This window comes from Drosophila grimshawi, unplaced genomic scaffold (assembly GCF_018153295.1).
Source record: "Drosophila grimshawi isolate 15287-2541.00 unplaced genomic scaffold, ASM1815329v1 contig_311, whole genome shotgun sequence".
Classification (NCBI taxonomy): Eukaryota; Metazoa; Arthropoda; class Insecta; order Diptera; family Drosophilidae; genus Drosophila; species Drosophila grimshawi.
In genome coordinates this window covers 27171595-27193331 of record NW_025063098.1, presented here as the reverse complement: position 1 = coordinate 27193331, position 21737 = coordinate 27171595, and the positions used below count along the sequence as shown (strand labels likewise).

The 21737-nt window shown below is 37.8% G+C and overlaps 4 protein-coding genes across 6 annotated transcripts; 2 read left to right on the top strand and 2 right to left on the bottom strand.

Annotated features, from left to right (window-relative positions):
- Positions 1 to 414: 414 nt before the first annotated feature.
- LOC6569846 (tryptophan--tRNA ligase, cytoplasmic) lies at positions 415 to 1999 on the bottom strand. The gene is made up of 4 exons (XM_001996106.2): positions 1710 to 1999; positions 1240 to 1651; positions 601 to 1180; positions 415 to 542 (listed from the first exon to the last, which is right to left on the bottom strand). Exons 1-4 carry the CDS (start codon positions 1906 to 1908, stop codon positions 438 to 440), a joined length of 1296 nt encoding a protein of 431 aa, XP_001996142.1. The 5' UTR covers positions 1909 to 1999; the 3' UTR covers positions 415 to 437.
- Positions 2000 to 2466: 467 nt separating this feature from the next.
- On the top strand, positions 2467 to 5841 carry LOC6569847 (vacuolar protein sorting-associated protein 16 homolog). Its single transcript, XM_001996107.2, has 9 exons — positions 2467 to 2587; positions 2693 to 2882; positions 3020 to 3290; positions 3351 to 4042; positions 4103 to 4230; positions 4295 to 4443; positions 4499 to 4782; positions 4847 to 5442; positions 5520 to 5841. Exons 1-9 carry the CDS (start codon positions 2532 to 2534, stop codon positions 5665 to 5667), a joined length of 2514 nt encoding a protein of 837 aa, XP_001996143.1. The 5' UTR covers positions 2467 to 2531; the 3' UTR covers positions 5668 to 5841.
- Positions 5842 to 8395: 2554 nt separating this feature from the next.
- LOC6569848 (myb-like protein D) lies at positions 8396 to 17066 on the bottom strand. The gene is made up of 9 exons (XM_043214783.1): positions 16971 to 17066; positions 16302 to 16881; positions 11286 to 11603; positions 10746 to 10854; positions 10530 to 10667; positions 10289 to 10459; positions 9806 to 10207; positions 9521 to 9591; positions 8396 to 8797 (listed from the first exon to the last, which is right to left on the bottom strand). Exons 2-9 carry the CDS (start codon positions 16399 to 16401, stop codon positions 8469 to 8471), a joined length of 1638 nt encoding a protein of 545 aa, XP_043070718.1. The 5' UTR covers positions 16402 to 16881; positions 16971 to 17066; the 3' UTR covers positions 8396 to 8468.
- Positions 17067 to 17345: 279 nt separating this feature from the next.
- Positions 17346 to 21663, top strand: LOC6569849 (ATP synthase lipid-binding protein, mitochondrial). 3 transcript variants are annotated; one of them, XM_032741691.2, is made up of 4 exons: positions 17346 to 17466; positions 18525 to 18634; positions 19392 to 19596; positions 20534 to 21663. In XM_032741691.2, the coding sequence occupies exons 2-4, from the start codon at positions 18587 to 18589 to the stop codon at positions 20695 to 20697; spliced, it is 417 nt and encodes a 138-aa protein (XP_032597582.1). In that variant the 5' UTR covers positions 17346 to 17466; positions 18525 to 18586; the 3' UTR covers positions 20698 to 21663. The 3 variants fall into 3 exon arrangements, with proteins under 3 accessions (XP_032597582.1, XP_001996145.1, XP_032597581.1); XM_001996109.3 differs by lacking the exon at positions 17346 to 17466 and adding an exon at positions 17855 to 17934; XM_032741690.2 differs by lacking the exon at positions 17346 to 17466 and adding an exon at positions 18235 to 18327.
- The last annotated feature ends 74 nt before the right edge of the window (positions 21664 to 21737 follow it).

Below are 21737 nucleotides of genomic sequence, written 5' to 3'. Positions count from 1 at the left end.
AATGCGTACTGTAGATCTCAGATTACGCGGAAATTATAAAATTAAAAAAGAAAACGAAACTTATTGTTTTAGCTGCGTTTCCAGGTGCTTAACTTATTTTGCACTCAACTGGCAATAAATGCATTCCCAGTTGCCATTTAGCGACTTTTAAATCAAACGGCGTCGCTCCCAAAATTGAACTAAGAGAGTTTTACAGCATTTTAACAACTAAAGCAAAAAGTGGGTCAAAATCTGTTTCGTATATTGTTTATTGTTTTTTGTTTGCTTTGCGTGTGTTTGTGATTGTGTATGTATGTGCTTATAAAAATAATAACACAAAATATTTAGTTTTGCTAAGTAAATAAATAGCGAGCGCAGTGCAACAAGCTTTCAGCTGTGGCAAACATACATAAATACATTTACTTATTTTACGTAAATAGTTGAATCCTTATTTACGTCTAGCTGCTGAACTTTAGAGCTCTGATCTCAAAGTATTTGTCGAGCACCTCTTCTGTAATCAGTTTACGTGCTGCCTGATGCGCCACCACAATGGGCGTGACAGTCTGCGGAAAGGGAGACTAGTTAATAAATTGAACACACGACATTACTTAGGCAGCCTACCTCAATGGCTAACTTTTTGATCTCGCCAGTTAGCATTTCGCCTTTGCTGTAGGCCAAGCGCACCTCCTCCAGTTTGTCGTCGTCCTCCAAGAAGAACTTCAGCAGCTGATAGGCGACATCGATGTCTGGAATGCCACCTAGTTGACGATGCTCCTCCACTGTAGTGCGTCCACCAGAAAATGCATATTTATTGATTTTATTCTTGATCTGTTTGGGTGTATCGGTTAGGAACACAGCGGAATTCGTTTCACTAGCCGACATTTTCGATTTGGCTCCCTGCAAGGCCGGAAAGAAGGTGGAGTGCAGGAGCGCACACTTGGGGAAGCCCAAGCGAGGCGCCACATCGCGTGTCATGCGGAAATATGGATCTTGATCAATGGCGCACGGAATCAGACAGTGCAGCTTCCGATTGCCAAAGATGAATGGAAATGTGCTCGACAAAGCCGGCGCTGCCTGCGCTGCTGGAAATCCAATCTTGCCAATAATATCAGAATCACCAAAGCCGAAAATTCCCTTGACTTGATTGAAGGTGACGCACTTCTGAATCCTTATAATATTCTGATACATGGCAGGACATTTGCTGCAAGTTCAAAACATTAATTTTACAATAAGTTAACATTTTTACATTTACAAACTTACCCCATAAATTCCAGATTATTGAAAATAAAAGTCTTGTCCACGTCAAAGCCCACGGCGATAATATCCTTGGCATTCTCGCGCGCCAATTTAATGGCCTCTTCGATTTTCAGATCCTTCCACAAGGACTTCTCATCATCAGTGAGCTGAATTATCAAGGGCACATCGAAAGTCTCCTGCAACCATTTGGCGATCATAAACGGCACCAAGTGGCCAATATGCAAGGATTCCGAACTGGGACCACGACCCGTATATAAATAGAACGGTTTGCCCTGTTCGCATAGCGTGAGAATTGTGTGCAGATCGCGATGCGAAAAGAATATGCCTCGCCTGATAAGGTGATGAGCTGGCTTGCCCGTGATTTTCACAAATCGTGCGATAAGTTCCTCATCGATTTTGGTCGAGCCAAAGCGTTCTGCAACGTTTCAACAATTAGAAATTTGCATACTTTGAATGGAAATCGCATTGCATACTTATTAGCTTATCGTAGTCGATGCCTGCATCGTTGGAACTGGCCACATTCCATGGATCGACAACATCTTCCACATTTGCTGTTGTTGTAGCTGTTTCCTCGCTGGCAGCAGCAGCAGTTGCAGTTGCCTCTGTTTCTAGTTTGCCATTTAGAGTGAGTGCATCGACGCCCTCCACAATCGTTTGTTGAGTGTCCGCCATTTGTTAATAAATTACTAAACTGCAAAGTAGCTTTGAACGTATTGCAACACGTGTGAATAATACTGACTCTTGAAATTCGCCTTTCACATGTACAATAAGCAGCGGTAATTATATTTTGGGAGGGGCTCACACACGACACGTTTGGTTGTACGGCCAGCTGTAAGACACATAATCTAACAGCAAAATCAAATAATTTTCTATTAATTAATTACAAGTAAAGTAATCATTTAAATTAAAAGTAATAAAGTGCTATAGTGCAACATACTAGTTATTTTGATTCAAAGAATGCTTTTTAAAAAGAATAAACGTACTCGGCGCTGAAATTGTATGATGAAATCGCACCAAAGTTGCAAACACGAATATATGCTAATTTATTAATTGTATACTAAAATATTCTTACGCAATTGTAATTAAATTTATAATACGTTTTCTGTTGAGAACACTATGTGATGTCTAGTCATAATACAGTGACTCAGTACTTTAAGTGACTCGTGACAAACAACAGTTACTTACAAATGGTTACTCTCCACCCGCAATAACAATAAGAAAAGGCAAATTGCATCGCACAAGGGTTGTTTATGTTTGTTGGTTGCAACTGGTTGTCGAAATAAATTGATTTAAAAATGCCAATTATGTTTAATACGGGAGAGTGGTTCAAGGTGCGCCCAGACTACTACAGGTATGAGTTATCCATCGCCAATGAAATTACAATTGTCAACTTATTGAAAATATCTTTTTTGTGCAACCGCAATTTTGTGAATTTTTCGCCAAATACGCCCTACAGAAAAGTGGAGCTTGAAACACCCGATTGGCCAAACGATTTGGACTTGGAGTACATGCAAGTAGTGGCTTCACCCTATGGGGGTCCCTTGGCTGTAATACGCGACACAACAAAACTGGTGCCTGTCCGAGGCACTTCCAGGCCGATGATCAGGATTTTCGACACCTCCGGCAATGAGACGGGACACATTTTGGTAAGCAGATCAAATTAACTGGAATTTAAGTGAAAATTAAAAATTCAAATTAACTACTTATCTAACTTAATCTAAGTTATATTTATTTTCTTAATTTATATATATTTAATAACAATAAATATTTCCTCTTTTTGCAGTGGAATCATGGCAAACTTATTTCCATGGGCTGGTCTGATACGGAGGATCTGATTTGTGTGCTAGAGAATGCCAAAGTGTTTGTCTACGACATATTTGGCAAGGAGAAGGAATCGTATAGCATTGGTGGCGAGGCGAGCGTTATTAAGATTGTGGAGGCCAAGGTATTTCAATCCGCTGCAGGCACTGGCGTGGCCGTAATGACAACATCCGGACGCATCTTCCTCAAGCAAAACAGCAATAAAACCGAGCGAAAGCTGCCCGATATACCAAGTGAGGAAGGAGTAGCAATAAATTGTAATCCGAACTTAATTAACATGTTACTCATTTTAGATTCCAATGCCAACTGCTCCTGCTGGGAGATTGTGACCGAGGGTCGCAATAGCTACTGTCTGCTGGGACGCGAACGGGAGGTTATTAAGCTCCTCCATGGTCAGACAGTCGGCACCGTGACCGCCAATCTGTTTGAGAAGCCACACGATCGGATCATCAAGATATCTGTCTCGTACAACCATCAGCACTTGGCTCTGTATACGAATACGGGATTACTCTGGCTGGGAAGCGTTGATATGCGTAAGAAGTATTGTGAATTTGATACGGGTCGCAAGGATTTGCCGTTGCAAATTGAATGGATTATGAATACGCACAATGCGGATGCAGATGCTGTTGTCATTTCGTATCCGTCATATCTATTGATCGTCAATCGCAATGCGGATCGTAGTGAATTCTCGTATGAGGATTCCGTCATGTTTCTCGTCGGGGAAATGGATGGTGTGCGCATAATCACCCAGAGCTCTCACGAGATGATTCAACGTCTGCCAAAATGTGTGGAGAACATCTTTGCTGTTAATAGTCAAGAGCCCGCCAGCTATCTCTTTGAGGCCCAAAAGAAGTTCGTGGAGCAATCGTACAAGGCCGATGAATACTTGAGCATGTGCCGCACAAACATTGAATTGGCCGTAAATGAGTGCATCGAGGCAGCGTCCTATGAATTTTGCCCCGTCACACAAAAGAAACTGATGAGGGTAGGTTTAAATCTGAACTCGATAATTAAATATTTAACTATTTTCAATTTGCCTTTGCAGACGGCTTACTTTGGCAAGGGATTCATACTGGAACATAATCCTGACGAGTACTTGCGCATCCTGAGGATACTGAGAGTTTTAAATACGTTGCGCAACAAGAGAATTGCCATGCAGCTTACCTATAAACAGTAAATAATATTTATAACCAACAACATATTTTAGATCTGCTCATTACACTGTACACTTTTGCAGATTTATGCATCTGAATCCGAAGCTCATCATAAATCGCTTGGTTTTCCGCAAGAATTATGCCGTAGCCATAGAAATGGCCAAGCATCTTAAATTACCCGTCTCTGGTATACTGGAAAATTGGGCCTATGACAAAGTCATGAGTGATCTGAGTACGATTGTGTCTTAATTTTATGGCTGCTCATTAATTATTGTTGTTATTCTCAGGCGATGGTGAAGTAACGCGGAGGATTACGGAGAAATTCAAAAATCCCTCGGTTGAGGGCATTTCATTCTGCAATATTGCGGAGAAAGCTCACCAAGCCGGACGCGATGCGCTGGCCATTAAACTGTTGGAGCTGGAGCCGCGTGCTTCGCTGCACGTGCCACTGCTCCTCAAGATGGGTAAATATGATCGGGCTGTGGCAAGTGCTACACAGTCGGGCGATACGGAGCTGGTCACATCGGTGCTCCTGGACATTAAGAAAAAAATGATGCTCACCAATTTTTACGTAAGTTTCTTACAAATGTTAATTCCAAGAAGTGCACAACTTACTTCTATTGTATTATTTTTAGATGATTATACGAGAATTCCCGTTGGCCCTAAATATGTACAAGAAGATTATGATGGAATCAAGTCGGTCCGCGCTTTACGAAATTTACAACACCGAGGACGATCACAAGTCCATTGCCGAGTATCACTTCTATAATGCCATCGATAGCGAGGGTGTGGAATCCAATTTATCACTCATTGGCAGCAGCTACGCCAAGGGCAGATGCACTGTTGAGGCAGAACTTTGTACCGATACTTTGCGACTGCTTAAGCTCCAGCGGACATTGACTGCCAAGCGTAGCGATGAAGTTTCCTTGAACGGGCTGTCAGTGCACGACACTATGATGGAGCTGTTGCGCAGGGGCGATCTGAAGGAGGTAGAGAGAATGAAGAGCGATTACAAGGTGCCCGATCGCCGGTACTGGTGGATGCGCATACTCATCATGGCGGAGAGGCTCAACTGGTTGGAGCTCGAGAAGTTTTCGAAGGGTAAAAAGAGTCCCATTGGCTATGAACCCTTCGTGGAGGTCTGCCTCCAGCAGGACAACAAGGACGAGGCCCGCAAATATATTGCACGCTGTCCGGACAAACGCAAGGTGCATTGGTATATGCGAGCTAGGTAAATCCAATAATATTTATCAATATTTAATAATCAAAATAAATAACTATTAAACCCTGCCCGACTGGATCTTGCAGCTTGTACGATGAGGCAGTCGATTGCGCCTACGAGCAACGGGACTTGCACAGCTTGGATGAACTGGCGACAAAAATTCAACTACTCCAGGATCAGGCACTGATCGAGAAGACGTCTAATTCCATAGCGATGCTTAAAGCAAGACGCTAAGGATGTCCAACATTCCCAAACATAATAAAGGCCTAATTATTTGATACTTTAATAATGTGTTTTGACCCAGAGTCGCGTTATTATATAAATATTATATTGAAAATATGTATTATATATTAAATCGCTTGTAATTTGTAACCAAATAAACTTAAATTATTTTAAATATATTGAAAATATATCATATTTATAAGGGATATACAAGAAACAACCAGCATACTAAGGAGCTATCTCTAATTGGAAAAGGAAGCCGATATTTGAACAGCAGTAATCACAATAAAACAATTTTTTTTCAAGGACATTTTTTATTGTACATATATATATAGATATATATGTTAATGTATGTAGTTATGTATTTTTGTTTTTTTTTATGTATATGTATAATAGATCACATAAAGCAAAAAGAGAATATTTTACTACTTTGTTTTTGGATGATAATGATAATGATGATGTCGGTATACGATGTAGGTTAGATTACTTGATATTAAACCCGTTATATTCAAGTCTCTACAACATTAGCCCTTGTTACAATATAAGTTGATTTTGATGGTTACATACACATACGCTTCAATTAATTCTCTACATATACATAATTACGAATTGTAGTAAATTACAGTACATAATATATATATATACGTATATATAGTATAGTACATAGTCGTATGTATATAAGTAGAGTATGAATACATTTAACTATTCATTTAGTTTGTATTTTTTTGTTTGTTTCAATTTTTTTTCCTTCATATATTTTTTATTATTATGTGTATGTATGTTAATATTTTTCGTTAATTATAATATATATTAAATATATTTACGAACATAACAGCAGTCTTATATAAGATGAAATACATTTAAATATAGAAATAGGTATATTTAATTTATTGTTTCCATTAGAGGGTTTTGAGTTGGTTTCCAAAAGTTTCGGTTTGCCTATTTCCACTTTCATTTTGGAGCGCAAAAGTTTTCATTTCATCCCTGCAGATAGAAATATATAAATTATTAAAGGGACCTTAAGTTCAACTATTGAGCAAGATGGCTAAACCATATGTTAGGGAACGATCGGACAGTTGTTTGCTTTATTTTAATGGATCTGCAGGGATAAATTATGTTCGGTTGGAGTGCCGAAAAAAGGGTTTTCACTTCATTAATTATTGTTATTGTTTGTTGATATAAAAGTTGATAGCTAAACTATGTCGGCTAGTTAAAGCCGCGTAAGCGTGTGGTCTTAAATATAATTCATATAAGTTTAGGGGGCGCACATTTATTTTAGTATTGTAGTCTAATTTTAGACGCTGGGCGTCTGCAAATGCGCTTCAAAATTTGTTTGGCGGTTGGCGGCTTTTAGATACACTAATAACTATATATATTATTATGATTATATATAATATATATATATATATATTTATATATGTAAGTTAATATTAATGTTTGTATATTGTATGTATATTAAAATTTCAATTAATTTGTTCTGTTTCATTTTAGTTTCATTTCATTATTACTTTTTCTTCTCTTCATTCAATTTTATGCATTATTCGTACATAAGGAACCCAATTACAGTGTTTTTTTTGTGTGTTTATTGTTTGGGGCGAATTAACGCATCCATATTTTATATTTGTTTTTAAATAATTTCTAATTATTATTAATTTTAATTTTGTATGCATGCATAAAATACTTTGAATATGACTCACATCATAGAAATAGAACATACAGGCTATGTATAAATGTTAAATTTATTACATTTAAGGACGATCAAAATTTGAATTAAGACATTACACATCAACTTCATAATCGAACAGACACACACACACAGACACGCACATACATAAATAGAACATAATTTTAATGATTTGCAAGTATATAATTTAAATGTACACATATATAACTATATATTAATATATATATATATTTATATATTTTATGTCATATAATACTATAACTACCATAGAGTTATTTTGGGTTCAAAACGGGAACAGTTTGAAGCTTCAAAGCTTTTCTTCTTTTCTTTTTTTCTATTCCTTCAGTTTTAATTTCTTCACTTTTTTTTGTTAATTTGTAGCTAGCTAATTTTTGCTTGCATATTCGATTTTTCTTCTTTTTTTTTTGGCAAATTTAAACTTGTGCCTACCGAAAAATTTTGCTAATTGAAGAGCACAAGTAGATATTTTTGTTTTTGTTTTTTTTTTTCTTTCTTTTTTGTTGCCAATTTGATGAATTTGTTATGAAAATTATACATTTACCAACTACAGTCGTAGCAAACTGATGTTGTTGCCAATTTGCCGTAATAGTTGGTCGTAAATGTCTAAGTGCATTTAAATCAAAATATTTAATTTAACTACGATAATGACTAGGTTGAAGAAACACCTTCAAAATTTATTTACTAAATTTTACGGTTATTTTTAATGATGGGTTTTTTCATGTTTTTTTTTTGTTTTTTTTTTTTCTTTTTGGTTATCATTTTCTAATGCAGTGCTTAGAGAGAGGTTTTTCAGATTAGTTTTTTTTTTTTATGTGTGCTGCCAATTGAATATAATGTTAGGTAAATTGTGAGAAATTATAGCTTGTGAAATGGTGCGAAAATATTGGATTATACATGTTGATTAGTTTTACTGCTCTTGTTGTTTTTGTGTTTTAAGTGCTTGTTTTAAATGATTTAACTGCTTGAATCTTGAGAACTTGCTCTCCCTTGCTCTGCCTTATTGATGAATCCTCTTGCTCCGCCGCCTTAGTTGAAAGCGCGCTTCAGACATAAATCTACTGCATCACAGCCTGATCCCAATCTCTCACTCTCTCTCCAACTCTGGCCGTTAGTTGATTGTTTTCTTGTAGAGATTTTGATGAATGTGCTCGTTTTGTAGAGCGCACATTTGGCCCACAGCAGCAACAGCGCTGAGCATGTTGTTGGCGTTGGCATTGCTGCTGCTGTTGCTGCCGCTACTGCTGCTGCCACTGCCACCAGTTGTGCTCCCCATCGACGCAGCATCTGACGCTGCTGCAGCCAGATTATCGCCATTGGCTGTGGAGGCTGTTGCATTGCGGGATGCGCGCAGATTTGAAAAGAATTTCTCTTTGAAACCGAGTGCGGAATACTTGTGCTCAATGAAGGTGTACGAGATTTGCATGGGAGTTGTTGTTGCTCCTGGCGTTTTTGTTGCTGTTGCAGCTGCAGTTGGTGTTGCTGCTGTGGGCCTGTTATTGTATTTAGCGGCTGTTGCAAGAGCTTGCTGCTGCTGCTGTCGCTGCTGTTGCTGTTGTTGTTGAGTGAGCAGGAGTAAGAGGTTTCTGCAATAGGTAGAGAGAAAAGGAAAAGAAGTAACGAAATCATAAAATAAAAATCAAAAAAAGTTAAAACAAACCAAAAACAAAAAAAAAAATATTAATAACAGAAACGAATTTGCGAGATTAGAAATATAGAAATAAAAAAATATTTTGCACTCAAGTGGAAAGTATTGAAATGTTTCTTATTCGTGGGTTTCGTGTGTGTGTGTGTGTTAACTTAAATTAATATATATAATGAGAGAGGTTTGTGGCTAACGCTAGATGCGTATATGCTTATATAATTCAATTTGCTAAAGCTTAAAACATATATAATACTTTTGTGTGTGTATTGCCGTTTTTCTCTAAAAATTACATTCTACTATATATGTAATAAAATAGATATATATTAATATACATATATATATATAGATATAGTCTGCCTCTGACAATAAAAGTTTCGTTAGATATGAAAATTAAAATCAAATTATTGGCATTTTATTACAATTCTGGTTTGTTGTTGTTGTTGTCGTTTCGTCTAAGTTAAGTCTAATTAAATTAAGAGGAGATCAGCCGTTAAACGCAAACTAAAAAATCATATTACACAATCGGCACGATTCGTGCATCCATAATACATATAAAGACACAACATATATATCAATCAATCTGTTTTGCCTATATAAAGATAAAATTAAAAATTAAAAAAGCAGTCTACAAAATGTGTTTTCCCAATTCGGTTTTTGGTGAGTGAAGTGTGGCTTAAAAGTTATACAATAAACTAAAAGGTGTTTTTTGAGTAAATAAAAACTAAGCAGTGCGAGAACAAAAACTTGTTTCAATTTACACCCTTTTACCAAAAAGGGTAGAATGTTTTTGTTTTTGCACCTACCCCTTGCAAACTTTTAGAATTTGTTGGTGGTGATGGTGGTTGTTGTTGGCTTTAATGGATACTAAACCGAGTGTGCTGCGCATTAAACTGTTGTTGCTGTTACCTGTTGTTGTTGCGGTTGCGCTTTGAGACTGTTGCTGCTGCTGCTGGGGCAGCGCTTGTTGCTGCTGCGGCTGCTGTGGCAAATTCGTTACCGTCACAATATTGCCATTGCTGAGCTGCTGCAACATGTTGCCGCCAGTGGCAGCAGCATTATTGCTGGACAAACTGTTGCTGCCGTGACAACTGGTGCTGGTGCTGCTCGACATGTTGCTGCTGGAGGGGCTCAGCGAGCCAAGCGACTGCGATGGCGATTGACTGCGCTGTATTGCATTGTTGTTATTGTTGCTGCTGCTGTTGTTGTTATTGTGGTTGCTGTTGCTATTGCTGGCAGCATTGTTACCGCCGCTGCTGTTGCTGTCCGGTTTGCATCTGGCCACAGCAGAAGAATCAGCAGCAGTTGCTGCCGCCGCCGCTGCTGCCGCCAAATGGGCCAACTGCTGTGTGGTCAAAACACTCTCCGGCTGTGTGTTGTGGGTGATGAGCGCATGATTTTTGAGACCCTGCGCCGTTTTATAGCTCTTGCCACAGTGGCACTTGTAGCCCTTGCGCACTCTGTGAAATAATATAATATAAATATATTAATTGCTTTTTGCAGCATTTTACGGTTTTTTGGCATGCTCACCTGCCATCCTTTTTGTGGCCGTTCTTCGAATGGTATTTAATGCCATTCACGTTCTTGTAGCGCTTCTTGCAGCCGGGCACGGGACACGCAAACGGTTTCTCATTGCCGGGCGTACCATTGCTGCCGCCACCGGAATGCCTGCCACAAAAATAAAAGGAGTGTATTATATATATGTGTTTATGGATTTAGAAGTGTTTATGGAAATAAGAAACGTACCTGCTGCCATAACGCATTATAAACTCCGAGCTAAACTCCTCGGTGGTCCAAGAATCATTGCTGTCCTCCGATTCGGTGACAACCATTTCATCCTCGTCCATTTCGCTGCCTGCAAAATACATATAAATCAAATTAATAACAAACTTTTAAGCCAAGTTTTCTCAGCTTGACTGAGAAAGTATAAAGAGAATTATACTTAAATATATTTTTCAGTAGCTAATGACTTAATAGGTATTCGTAATCAACATTTAAAGATTTTATCGAAATTAGTGTAAATTAGATTATACTATTTCAAAATATTTTTCTCTTATACTTGAGGAACTGTACTAACATCGCTCATCCATCTGATTAAGAATATAGGCTCAAATCATCTGTAACTCGAAATTTTATAAACCAAAGCGCCTTTTAATATAATTATATGGAATTCTCAAGAATTACTAAAAGGGGTTTCAACGGTTCGCTGGCTGGCAGCTGATATCTTTTTTTATACAAAGCTCTCACCTATTACAACAAATAAAGGGTGAATGCCATCAATCTTACCTGTGGGCGTATTGCTGCGATTTGATGATGACATGCTATAGCTATGATGCTTAATGGCCAGCTTGCGTTTGAGTTCTGCATTGCCGCCCGCATTGTTGCCGCCGTTGCCGGTGTTGTTGGAATTGTTGCTGTTGCTGCTATTGTTGTTGTTGGCATTGCTGCTGCTGTTGTTGTTGTTGGTGCTGGTGTTGGTGGTGTTGGACAGAAAAGTGGGAGCCTCCTTACGCGCATCGTCGGAGATGAAGCGCAGCACATAACTCAGCGGCAGAGATGCCGGCTGTGCCAGCTCCTTTTGCTCAACCACCTTAGGATCATAGTCTACACATGCAGACAGGGAAAGAGAGAGAGAGAGAGAGAGGCAGGGAAAAATTATAAATACACATACATATATACAAATTCTAAATTGAAATTCAAAGCGGGCCACACACAAATAACCTGCATCCCGAAAAGCATTTCAACTCGCTCATAAATTATAAATGTTTTTTTTTTTTTCTTTAATTATGCATTGGAATCAAGTTCAATCACTCTGTAAGTAAAAACGGGCGCTTTCTCTGCCCGTCATGAAATGTTCCGAGTTTTACTTGAACAATTTAAAGATAATTATTTCAATGCTTATTCTTTTATGAGTATGGGAATATTTTAAACTTATTTTGCTTAGTTAAATTGTACCCTGTTTTTAACCGACAAGCCCGAATTATTTTATTTTGCTAGAGCAATTTTTAGATTATTATTTCATATTTTCTTAAAAATATGAGAATATTTTAAGTTTATTTTTCTTAATTGAATTTTATCGTGACTTTCTTTGCAGCGATTAGCACGTTACGCATTCATCCCTATATCGATATATATGTATATATTTATTTAAATGTAAGCACACCAGACACTTTATCGCCATTCGTGTTTCTCTGTTATTGAAAATTTAAAATAATATAAATAAATAAATGTGAGCGCATGTAAAATTGTGTACAACTGGCCTACAGCGTTTAAAATGCGGTTGGCTGACGCATTCTTTTTAATATGGGGGCCTTGTGATTATGTATATGTACTTATGTATATTGGGGTGAGTGTGTTTGCAGGGATGGGGGCTCCTCTGCACACAGACGGACTACGCAGCGTGTGACTGATTGAGTGACTATCTTATCGGGTGGCATAGCGACAACCGACGGCAAGCATAAGCTTAAGTCTTTTGCCTAATCGACCAGTAATGATTATTGGTTAACTGCGTGGGTAACCCAACCGTAAGTTGCGAACTGCAAATTGAAAGTCCCCCAACACTAATTGCACTTGATACACCCTGCACATGATTTCAAAATGCAATCGATTTGTGCGCAACAAGTAATCGAAGTTTCCAGCCACCCACACTCCCAACTCAACCTCTCTCTGTCTCTTTCTCGCGCGCTCAATGCAGCGCGATAACAAAACAATAATGCCAATAATACGAAACATATGCGATAAATTAGAAACTGTATATGAAAACATATGTCTCCATATGCATGTATGTATGAGTGTGTGTGTGTATTATGTGTAAATCACAGGGTGTGCGTTGTTATCAGCAGTTATTACTAAAAAAATAACTGCCTGTTGGTGACTAATTCTCATGGACTTCCAATAGAAATGGGTAAATTACTTAAGATTTTATTGGTAATACACTTGATTTTTGCATTAAATCGACCTACTATTATTCCACCCACAAAACACAATTCAAACGGCGTAATTTGTGTGTACGGCGGTCAAATCAGTTTACAACAATTTTGTTCGCAATTTGCCATAGATGATAACCTCAGGCATGCATTCATCGACGTCGTCGTCTAGCTGTTCACTCAATTGCCAACTATTCAGTTGTTTTGCTTGTTGTTTATCAAAAATTGTCGAACACTGACTAAAGAGTATTTGTATCTAAACAAATTTGATCTAGCTGTATACACACAAGTATATATATATTTATTTAAATGTATGTGTATCGCAGCTATGCATTCACATTTTTAAAAACAAAGTAAACATAAACGAATACGACGACGAGACATTGTTGTTATTCCTGTTATTCTTATTGCTTTTGCGTTGTCATCTGAGTCATTCACTTGTTGCAGAATTTTTAACAGATAATATTTATACACAAATACACACATCCATTTGTAAGTGCATATGTGTGTGTGAAATCACACAGATGTTATTTATTTGCCGCTGCTTTCTGCGTGCATTTGTTTTTGGGCGATTCGAAAATTTTCCACATCATTTTGATAAAAAGGGCCAAAATGTCATTGACTGCGGCCGGCATAAAAAATTTACATTTCTTTTATTTATTTATCAAATTACATAAATAGCGCACATGTCGCGCCACCGTCTCTTGCTATATGTTAAAATAATCATATTGCAAAAACATATTGCATTTCACAGGGTGCACATGTGTTATCGATAAAATTACATGGCGCGTGTGTCTGTCTGTATATGCATATGTGAATGTTTGCACAACAGGTGCCTGGTAACTGTGCAAAGGACAAACTTGAAGGTCTCCGTCACAGCGTTGCCATAGCGAAAAAAGGAAATTGTGAAAAAGAAGAATAAACACAATAAACGCCCAACTCCTGCTGTTCAGCAAACAGAACGCATAACGAGATGCTGGATACGATAACCGAGACAAACGGCCAACTGGGCCACAAGCCATCAGCAATTACAGACAGACGTACATACATACATAAAACAAACACTGATATGTATGTATGTATGTGTATTCATGGATATGCATATATGAAATGAATATTAACAGTGGTATCTCGAATATATTAGCACTTGACTTCCAACAATTTAATTGCTGTAAGCAAGCATGGATAATGATACGGTAGACACTCGATAATTAAGTCGATTTGGAAAATATACTATACTTTTTTTTTATTAAATGTAAGTTATTTGTTACAGGTAAAAATATATTCAACAAACTCAAATCTAATATTTAAACTGAAAATTACAAATAGCGACCGACTACTGTACAAACATTATGCCGTAAGCACTCCGAAAAAAATCCTTCGAGATAGTATCTCACAAATGCACGTATACACACGCATGTATTAAGTGAGATAGAAGAGTACATGTGTGCGTGTCTATTTGTTGCCATGGGGCAAAAACATGCGTGAGCGTGGAAGCCATTAGCAATGGCAACTTTATGTAATACGCCTGTCAGTCACTCAGACCACCCCCTAACGACGCTATTTACTGTTGACCGTTATCAAAACAGCAGCAGTCCAACAACAGCTGCTTACTTTTTGCCGTAATAGTCAGCTGAGCTTGTGCCAACCCTTACACATGCACATAATATTATATATATATATACATATATGCACAAGTTGTGTGCAAAGATAAATAAAGCGCAAGCAGCCCCGACTGACTTACAACCACCAACCGCCTCATAAATAACACCCCTGTAACTTAACATAATGTAACGTAACGCACTCAACCCACAGCCGAGAACCCATCGCCACTGTGCCAAGTGGCAACACTGAGCTTAATTTTATTGATTTTCCACCCCCGCACACACACACATAGACTGCTCATTCAAGTACCTGGACGCAGGCAGCGCTGCTAAAATTAGAAATTTCTTTTTTTTGTTTAGGCTAACCATGTTTGTTTCTAGCTGGAACTGTTTTCTTGTTACGCTTCCAGTTCTCCCAACATTCACCTCTTCTTTTGTGGTTGTTCTCAGCCGGCTTTCGTTCATATAACTTGATTAATGGGGCACCCAGTGAAATGCATGCCGTACAGTGGTCCATCGCTAATATGAATAAATAAATATTTCTGAGTTTAGAAAAATATTTAAATTTGCCACACAAATTCCTCAAAATGAGAACAAATTAAAAAAAAAAATATAGTTCTCTTAACCATAAATTTGAATATTAAAATGTGTTCTCAATTTTAAATATTATAAATTCAAATTTTTAATACAGCAGATATTAAGAGAGACAAGTGACAATTCTAATTTGATGGCGTCCACTGTAACCGATAATCGGTAATCGGACACGTGTATTTGTCGCCAGAACTGACATTAATTGATTACGCACAAGCAACACAACATAGTAGGGTGGAGGAGGGAGTTCTCCTCATCATACGTAAGGGTAGAAGTAAGATACACCTGTATTAAATGACGCTCAAATTAAAAAACCTTACAAAAAAAGGCGCTCATTTGCCCTTGCCGGCTGTAGCTGTGGTACAGCAGATGCTGCTGCTACGCTGGCGGCTTACACACACACAGGCACTTGTGCTGCTGCTGTTGTTGTTTAATGGATCACCGGCTTTTTGCTTGTTTTTCTTTTTGTTTTTGCTTGCCACGCACTTGCGTTCTCGCTCGCACACATGCAGTTGGCCAATCTAAAGCGAACAAACATACATGTGTATGTATGTGTGGGTATTTATGTATGTGTAATTGTGTAGAATGAATGCTGTACATGCCACGAATGGACGCTTGCGTGCATGTGTGTGCGAGCACAGGTAATTCAGCTTGGCTTGTCGCCTATTGTGAATGCGCTGCTGCTGCTGTTTCAATTGAAGGCGACGCGGTGTACGCATTAAAACGTGCGTGCGTATTTAAGGCCTGGCCATATTGATTTTCCATGGCATACTTAAATATATATATATATATAAATAGCTGCATATCACAAATGTACACAAAATAAGCTAAAGTTGATTTCAGGGCTGGATGAATGCAAAATATTAGTTTTCTTTTTTGTATGCATGCACTGCGAGTCAAAACAACATCGCAGCAGCAAGCAACTGGCGTGCATTCACAATAACACAATATCACATTAACTTAGCATTCACAATCATATATCACTCACACACCTACTGTATTAATTCAGTATATGCCCGCTGCACGCATACATATACAATGTATACGATGTACATATAAATAAATTAAATAAACAAAACACAGTATGCCGACGAATGGCGAACGATGCCGCCCCGAATGTCACGCGACTAATTAATGTTTGTTATTTGGAGCACTTTGTTGCACTGCTTGCTTGCGCTTACCTATGTGTGTGCCCTCGATGTGTGATATTAAGTCGCTTAGACTGGGAAAAGTTTTGAAACAGCCATTGAATTTGCAGATGTTGATCAGAAACACGGCCATATCACCACTCGACGTACGACTGTGACTGCGCGTTATGTAAGTGTCACTGTTTGTTTAATGTTATGTTTGTGGCATCCAAGCGCCTAACAGCCTGCTCAACTGTTATTGAACAGTGTGCACACTAATTAATGTGTTGTTCCAAGTGAATACTGTTTGGTGATGGGGTAACTACTATCGCCTATACTTTCCAATCGATGTATTCGATAGTTCGTGGGGCCACAAAATCAAATTAAAGCGGCGTCGGCGTTGCAAGCAAATGTCAAAATAATCCAATTTACTCCAGTCAATATTCAATATGCGGCGTATATTGAATTGAATTATTATTAGTAGTTGTAGTAATAACGAGCCAGCCCAGTTGTACGTGTGAAACGTTCCGTCCGATTAGTATGTACTTGTGTGTTTCCTCCCTGGTCACACGCACACATACACACTCACACACACAGACACACTTATGCAAAAATGCTGTTATGCAATTGAGGGCTGCAATGATACACAAAACAGAATTATGAATGCCTGCATATAGAAATGCCTTATGGCTGATTGCTATAAGCATCTCTTCCTTTACTTACAGCATCCTGTTTCAATTGTTCTGGGTTTTGAGTTGCTCAAATTATAGCATAATCCAGACGATGTGACGACACCACGACGCGTGGCTGTATGCGGACCAGGGCTGGAAACGTATTCGATGTATAATCGATTGAAAATTTAGGAGTGGTATTGTTTAAAGCAGATACTCAAATTTTGTTACATTTTTTCCTCCTTTATATGCTGCTAAACTTGAAAATATGTATCAGCTATTGATAACAGAAGTAAAGGTATAAATTATTCCGATTTTTATTTTGAATTCTCGCGCCAAATTTTGCACAATCGATATGCAATTTTCTTGGTCAGCAAGAACTCTATTTGTACGGTACATCAAAGAATTGGAACGGTCATTTTAGTTGCAAGAAACATTTTGCCGATGTTATTTGCTAATTCCTTTATTAAAAAAGAAGTGCAACTCCAGGGCTGATAACTGTAACCGGCATTGATTTCTAAGCCCATTTCCAATTCACCACGGATCAGGTATGCATTTAGTGGCCAACATTCTTATCGCAAATAATAATCTATACACTTTTAATGCAAATATTTATGTAAATTTAAGAAATACATAGAAATCAACCAATTCCGACTTTGTCAAGTATTTAAAAAAAAAACAATAAGGCATTAGGGGTATTCCTGCAACGTAGTTGACTTTGGTTTTTGATCAAATAGAACATAAATCCATGAGAAGCATTTCGCAAACTTGCCGAATTATTTTTTAAATAACTGAGTATTAAAGGCATAAAAAGTATAGATTAAGTTTTGCTTAAATATGTAACTTTTTCAGTGGTAGCACCACTATTATTTATTGTTATCGATAAATGGTCATGCGCGCGCAGGCCTTCCCGCTGTCTTTCCAATTCACCACGGCCAAGAATTGCATGGCGACCGTAGGGTAATGTAAAAATTCGCGTTTAATACGGTTCCACTGTTGTTAAGGGTTTGTTCGAAGTGAGTTCAACGGTGATTTTGCGCTAATATATAAAATGTGGAGCACCCCCACAACGCCCTGCTGCTGCTGGTTGAATAATCGAATAAAAATGCAGAAAATATTGAAAATAATTTTTCAAAATGAAAAAATTGAAAATGACAATCAACTGTGAAAAAGAGTGTGTGAGCAATGTGGAATATTAGTGAAAATATTATTTTCTCCAACGTGTTCAATGTGTCGCCATCTTGCGGCACATGCACACAGACACACACACACACACAAGATGTCACACGGGCCCGTATGAAGAGAACTGTCAGTTTGTGTCAGTGTGCGTGTGCTTTACTCTATTGTTGCGTCACAAGAAACTAAAAAAGAAAATCTCTTTTTGAGCTCAAAGCGAATTAAGTGGAAAAGTAATTAGAATATTATTGCAATTAAGTGTGTCTCTTTCAATATATAATTGTGGAAATTCGCATGGATAAGTTTTTTTTCCATTGTTACGTAACCAGCAGCAGATAATTGCAGGCGGCATTCAACTCAAACACAGTTTTTATGGTTTAAATATAAATATAAACATATATTTACAAGAAATTTATATATCTTTTTGCAGAGCTACGTGCGCTTGCTTCAAGTTTTGTGCGAAACGCCAATTATTAAAAAAATCAACTAAAAATGTTCGTGTCGACAGTCTCTCGCATTGCCCCCGTTGCCAGGAGCGCGGTAAGTAAAATTATAATATATATTTAATCAAGTGAGATAAAATGATTGTTGTTTTTTCTGTTTTTGTTTTACTGTTGCCATTAAAATTACATAATTCTTATAGCCGCATCGATTTTCGTTAGCAAGTATAGAAAGTGTGTGTGTATGCCTGTGTGTGTGGTGAATTCCAATGGAAAACACATACAGTTACATAATTGGAATACGAGCATTGAGGTTATGCTCGGTTTCATAGCTGCAACTAATTCTCTGATCTTGTTTAAATTCAGTTTTTGAAAACATTTAGAGAAAATTATAACAATTTTAATTTAATGCGACTAATTTTTAAAATTCATACAAAGCAAATTTTGAAATGTTATCGTCTATGCGATTGTTGTATAACATAACCATCAGTAATATTATTGCTGCTCGTTTGAGGTTAGAACCGGCGAAAGCTTTCCAAGCAATTCAGCGATTAAAAACGGATTTTTAATCATATTAATAGTTTAGCATAAAAAATCGTGCTGCTTTTTACCGCCTTTCTGCAATTGACAACAAGAAGAACAACAACAACAAATGTGCAAATGCTGCCAAATGGCTAAAATCCAAATTGCTCAACTTATTGCATAACTTATGGGAAATTTGTTGTGGGGGAGGAGGCGAGATGAATGAATGCAAGTGCCAAGCGTGAAAAGAACAACAACTTTTTTATCTCTCTTTTCTCTATGTGCACACATTATATAATTTATCTATTTTCTCTCGATCTGTCTATCTCTTTTAGCTCCTTGCCAACTCGAAGCAATACTTGCGACCATTGAGCAGCGCCGTCATCAGCCAGAGCCAAACTTTGGCCGCTCAGAACACAACCCCAGTTGCATTACTGCCACAGATCAGGTCATTCCAGACCTCACCAGTCACGCGTGACATTGATTCGGCTGCCAAATTCATTGGTGCTGGTGCTGCAACAGTCGGTGTCGCTGGTTCCGGTTCGTATTGGTTTTAAAAGTTTCCAAAGTAAAATTTCGCATAAATTAAGAATTGTGATCCCAATTTTGAGAAACTTATTAATTAGTCAATATTCATGTAATTCAAATTTTGTAGCTTATAACAATTCATATATGTTGAAATTATGTTGACAATCTGCATACATTAAGAATTGTTATCCTTCACGGCAAAGTTCCTAAACTTGAGATAATTTTTGTAAATGTTAACTTAGTAATTGGTGCATATTAATATGTAATTTAATTTTTGTGTAACTTAAACAATTCATATATTTAAATTGTATTCCTAGCCAACCACATCTCCATCATTATCATTATCATCGCCTTCCTCAGTCAGTTACAATCTAGCATCTGGGGCACACACAACGAGTATCTGATTACTCTATAAAAGCCCCGGGAAGGTCTGAGAATTGGTCAAAGCTCCCTTGTTTGTGTGCACAACAAGCGATTTGCTGTTAAAGGTGATCGTTTGTCGCGGAGTTTCATTTCCCAGCAGGAAACCTGTGTGATCGCAGGGCGAAAGTACCAGAAATCCTGCCTCGCTGCTGTTATTGTTATTGTTGTTGTTGCCAACGACGATGACGACGACGCGCGTTGCATTGAAATCTTTCGTGACCAGCAATTTTAGTGCGATGTGCTTGCTGCAAATCCCTCCTCGGAGGTGGTGCGCAGAACTCAATTCAGACTAATCTGTGACTGACTGGCTTCAAGAAGGAATGGGATATGATGATGTAGTTGAAAGCAGGCACAAGCAGACGGCTCAATTAATTTTAATGAGCCGTTTCTGCTGCTCCAATGGCAATCGGCCATTGTGTATTTTGTATCTATTTTCATTTCTCCTATGTTCTTATTTTATTAACCTATTATTTTCTCTTTTCATCTCCACTGATTGATTTACTGACTGATAAAACCAATACAACAGGTGCTGGTATCGGAACAGTATTCGGTTCTCTGATCATTGGCTATGCCAGGAACCCATCGTTGAAACAGCAGCTGTTCTCCTATGCCATTCTGGGTTTCGCCCTTTCCGAAGCTATGGGTCTGTTCTGTCTTATGATGGCCTTCCTGCTGCTGTTCGCCTTCTAAAGCGCCGCCCACACCAGGACGACGCTCCTCCTCCGTTTTCTCGCTTTTGGCTTCCTTGCCATCAACGAGAAATCAAAGTATATAGCGAAGAAGAAGAAACAACCAGCAACAAACAAACAAACGGACAAACAACATCGATGTTCGTTTATTCGATTATTAATGATAACAATAATGATTGATTGATTGATTGATAGCCAACAAACAACAACAAGTTCATCCTGTGTACTATCTAATTATAAAATAACAACAACAAAAACAACCAACAAAACATAATATATGTAATTTTGTTTTTCAAAAACATTCGTGGCCATCGACTTAAAACAAAGATAAAACGAAAACCAGCAAACCAAAATCAATGCTCAGTAGAAGAAAAACACAATCTTTAGTTTTAAACAGCAAACGGCAAGGAAATATTGGAAAACAATCGAAAAACACAAGTTGGCAGCCAGCCGGAAAGACGAAGGCAGACGCGATTTAAACGAGATATTTTAAAAATTAAAATTAAATTTTAATTCACATATTGCAAGCTTTAGAGATGCACATAGCAGTAGTTAACCCCTATACCACCCACCCACAAAACCTCCCATATGAGAAAGTTAAGCGTGTTCTTCAGCTCTCTCTCTCTCTCCACGCCACAACTTGCCTTGACGCACAACATCTGAGTCGAGGCGGCAAGGAGGCACGTGCAACTTTCTTTGTGGGGAGAGCGCGGTGTGTTTGCCTCTATGGTTTTTCTTTCTGTTCATCTTTTGAATTGATGTGGCGCGTACTGATAACATTTCCTTAAGTTTCAATTAGTGTTCTTTTTTGTTTTTGTATTAACAAATTTTTATTGCCACTTTAATCATTGTCACATAGTCGAATAAAGTGGGGATTCTTGCATTGGCTAGAGCAACAGCAAAACGAAATAAAGGTATTTGAATGATTGTGAAATAAAGGAAAAATGAATGTGTTAAAGAATCAAAATTGTAGTTTGATTTTACTGATTTTCAGCAAATGGGAATTGAATAATTTGTGCTTGCCAAGCAAATATTTAAATA

What these genes read in the sequence shown, in the direction of transcription:
- LOC6569846 (XM_001996106.2), bottom strand. Translation starts at nt 1,908, where the DNA reads ATGGCGGACACTCAACAAACGATTGTGGAGGGCGTCGATGCACTCACT. An exon ending in CGACTACGATAAGCTAATAA is followed by an intron (nt 1,652 to 1,709) that starts GTATGCAATGCG and finishes GAAACGTTGCAG; the next exon opens with AACGCTTTGGCTCGACCAAA. An exon ending in AATAATCTGGAATTTATGGG is followed by an intron (nt 1,181 to 1,239) that starts GTAAGTTTGTAA and finishes TTGAACTTGCAG; the next exon opens with CAAATGTCCTGCCATGTATC.
- LOC6569847 (XM_001996107.2), top strand. Translation starts at nt 2,532, where the DNA reads ATGCCAATTATGTTTAATACGGGAGAGTGGTTCAAGGTGCGCCCAGAC. An exon ending in AAAGCTGCCCGATATACCAA is followed by an intron (nt 3,291 to 3,350) that starts GTGAGGAAGGAG and finishes TACTCATTTTAG; the next exon opens with ATTCCAATGCCAACTGCTCC. An exon ending in ATGCAGCTTACCTATAAACA is followed by an intron (nt 4,231 to 4,294) that starts GTAAATAATATT and finishes ACACTTTTGCAG; the next exon opens with ATTTATGCATCTGAATCCGA.
- LOC6569848 (XM_043214783.1), bottom strand. Translation starts at nt 16,401, where the DNA reads ATGGCCGTGTTTCTGATCAACATCTGCAAATTCAATGGCTGTTTCAAA. An exon ending in TCGCAGCAATACGCCCACAG is followed by an intron (nt 10,855 to 11,285) that starts GTAAGATTGATG and finishes TGTATTTTGCAG; the next exon opens with GCAGCGAAATGGACGAGGAT. An exon ending in GCACGAATCGTGCCGATTGT is followed by an intron (nt 8,798 to 9,520) that starts GTAATATGATTT and finishes AAACGCCAGGAG; the next exon opens with CAACAACAACTCCCATGCAA.
- LOC6569849 (XM_032741691.2), top strand. Translation starts at nt 18,587, where the DNA reads ATGTTCGTGTCGACAGTCTCTCGCATTGCCCCCGTTGCCAGGAGCGCG. An exon ending in CCCCCGTTGCCAGGAGCGCG is followed by an intron (nt 18,635 to 19,391) that starts GTAAGTAAAATT and finishes TATCTCTTTTAG; the next exon opens with CTCCTTGCCAACTCGAAGCA. An exon ending in AGTCGGTGTCGCTGGTTCCG is followed by an intron (nt 19,597 to 20,533) that starts GTTCGTATTGGT and finishes CCAATACAACAG; the next exon opens with GTGCTGGTATCGGAACAGTA.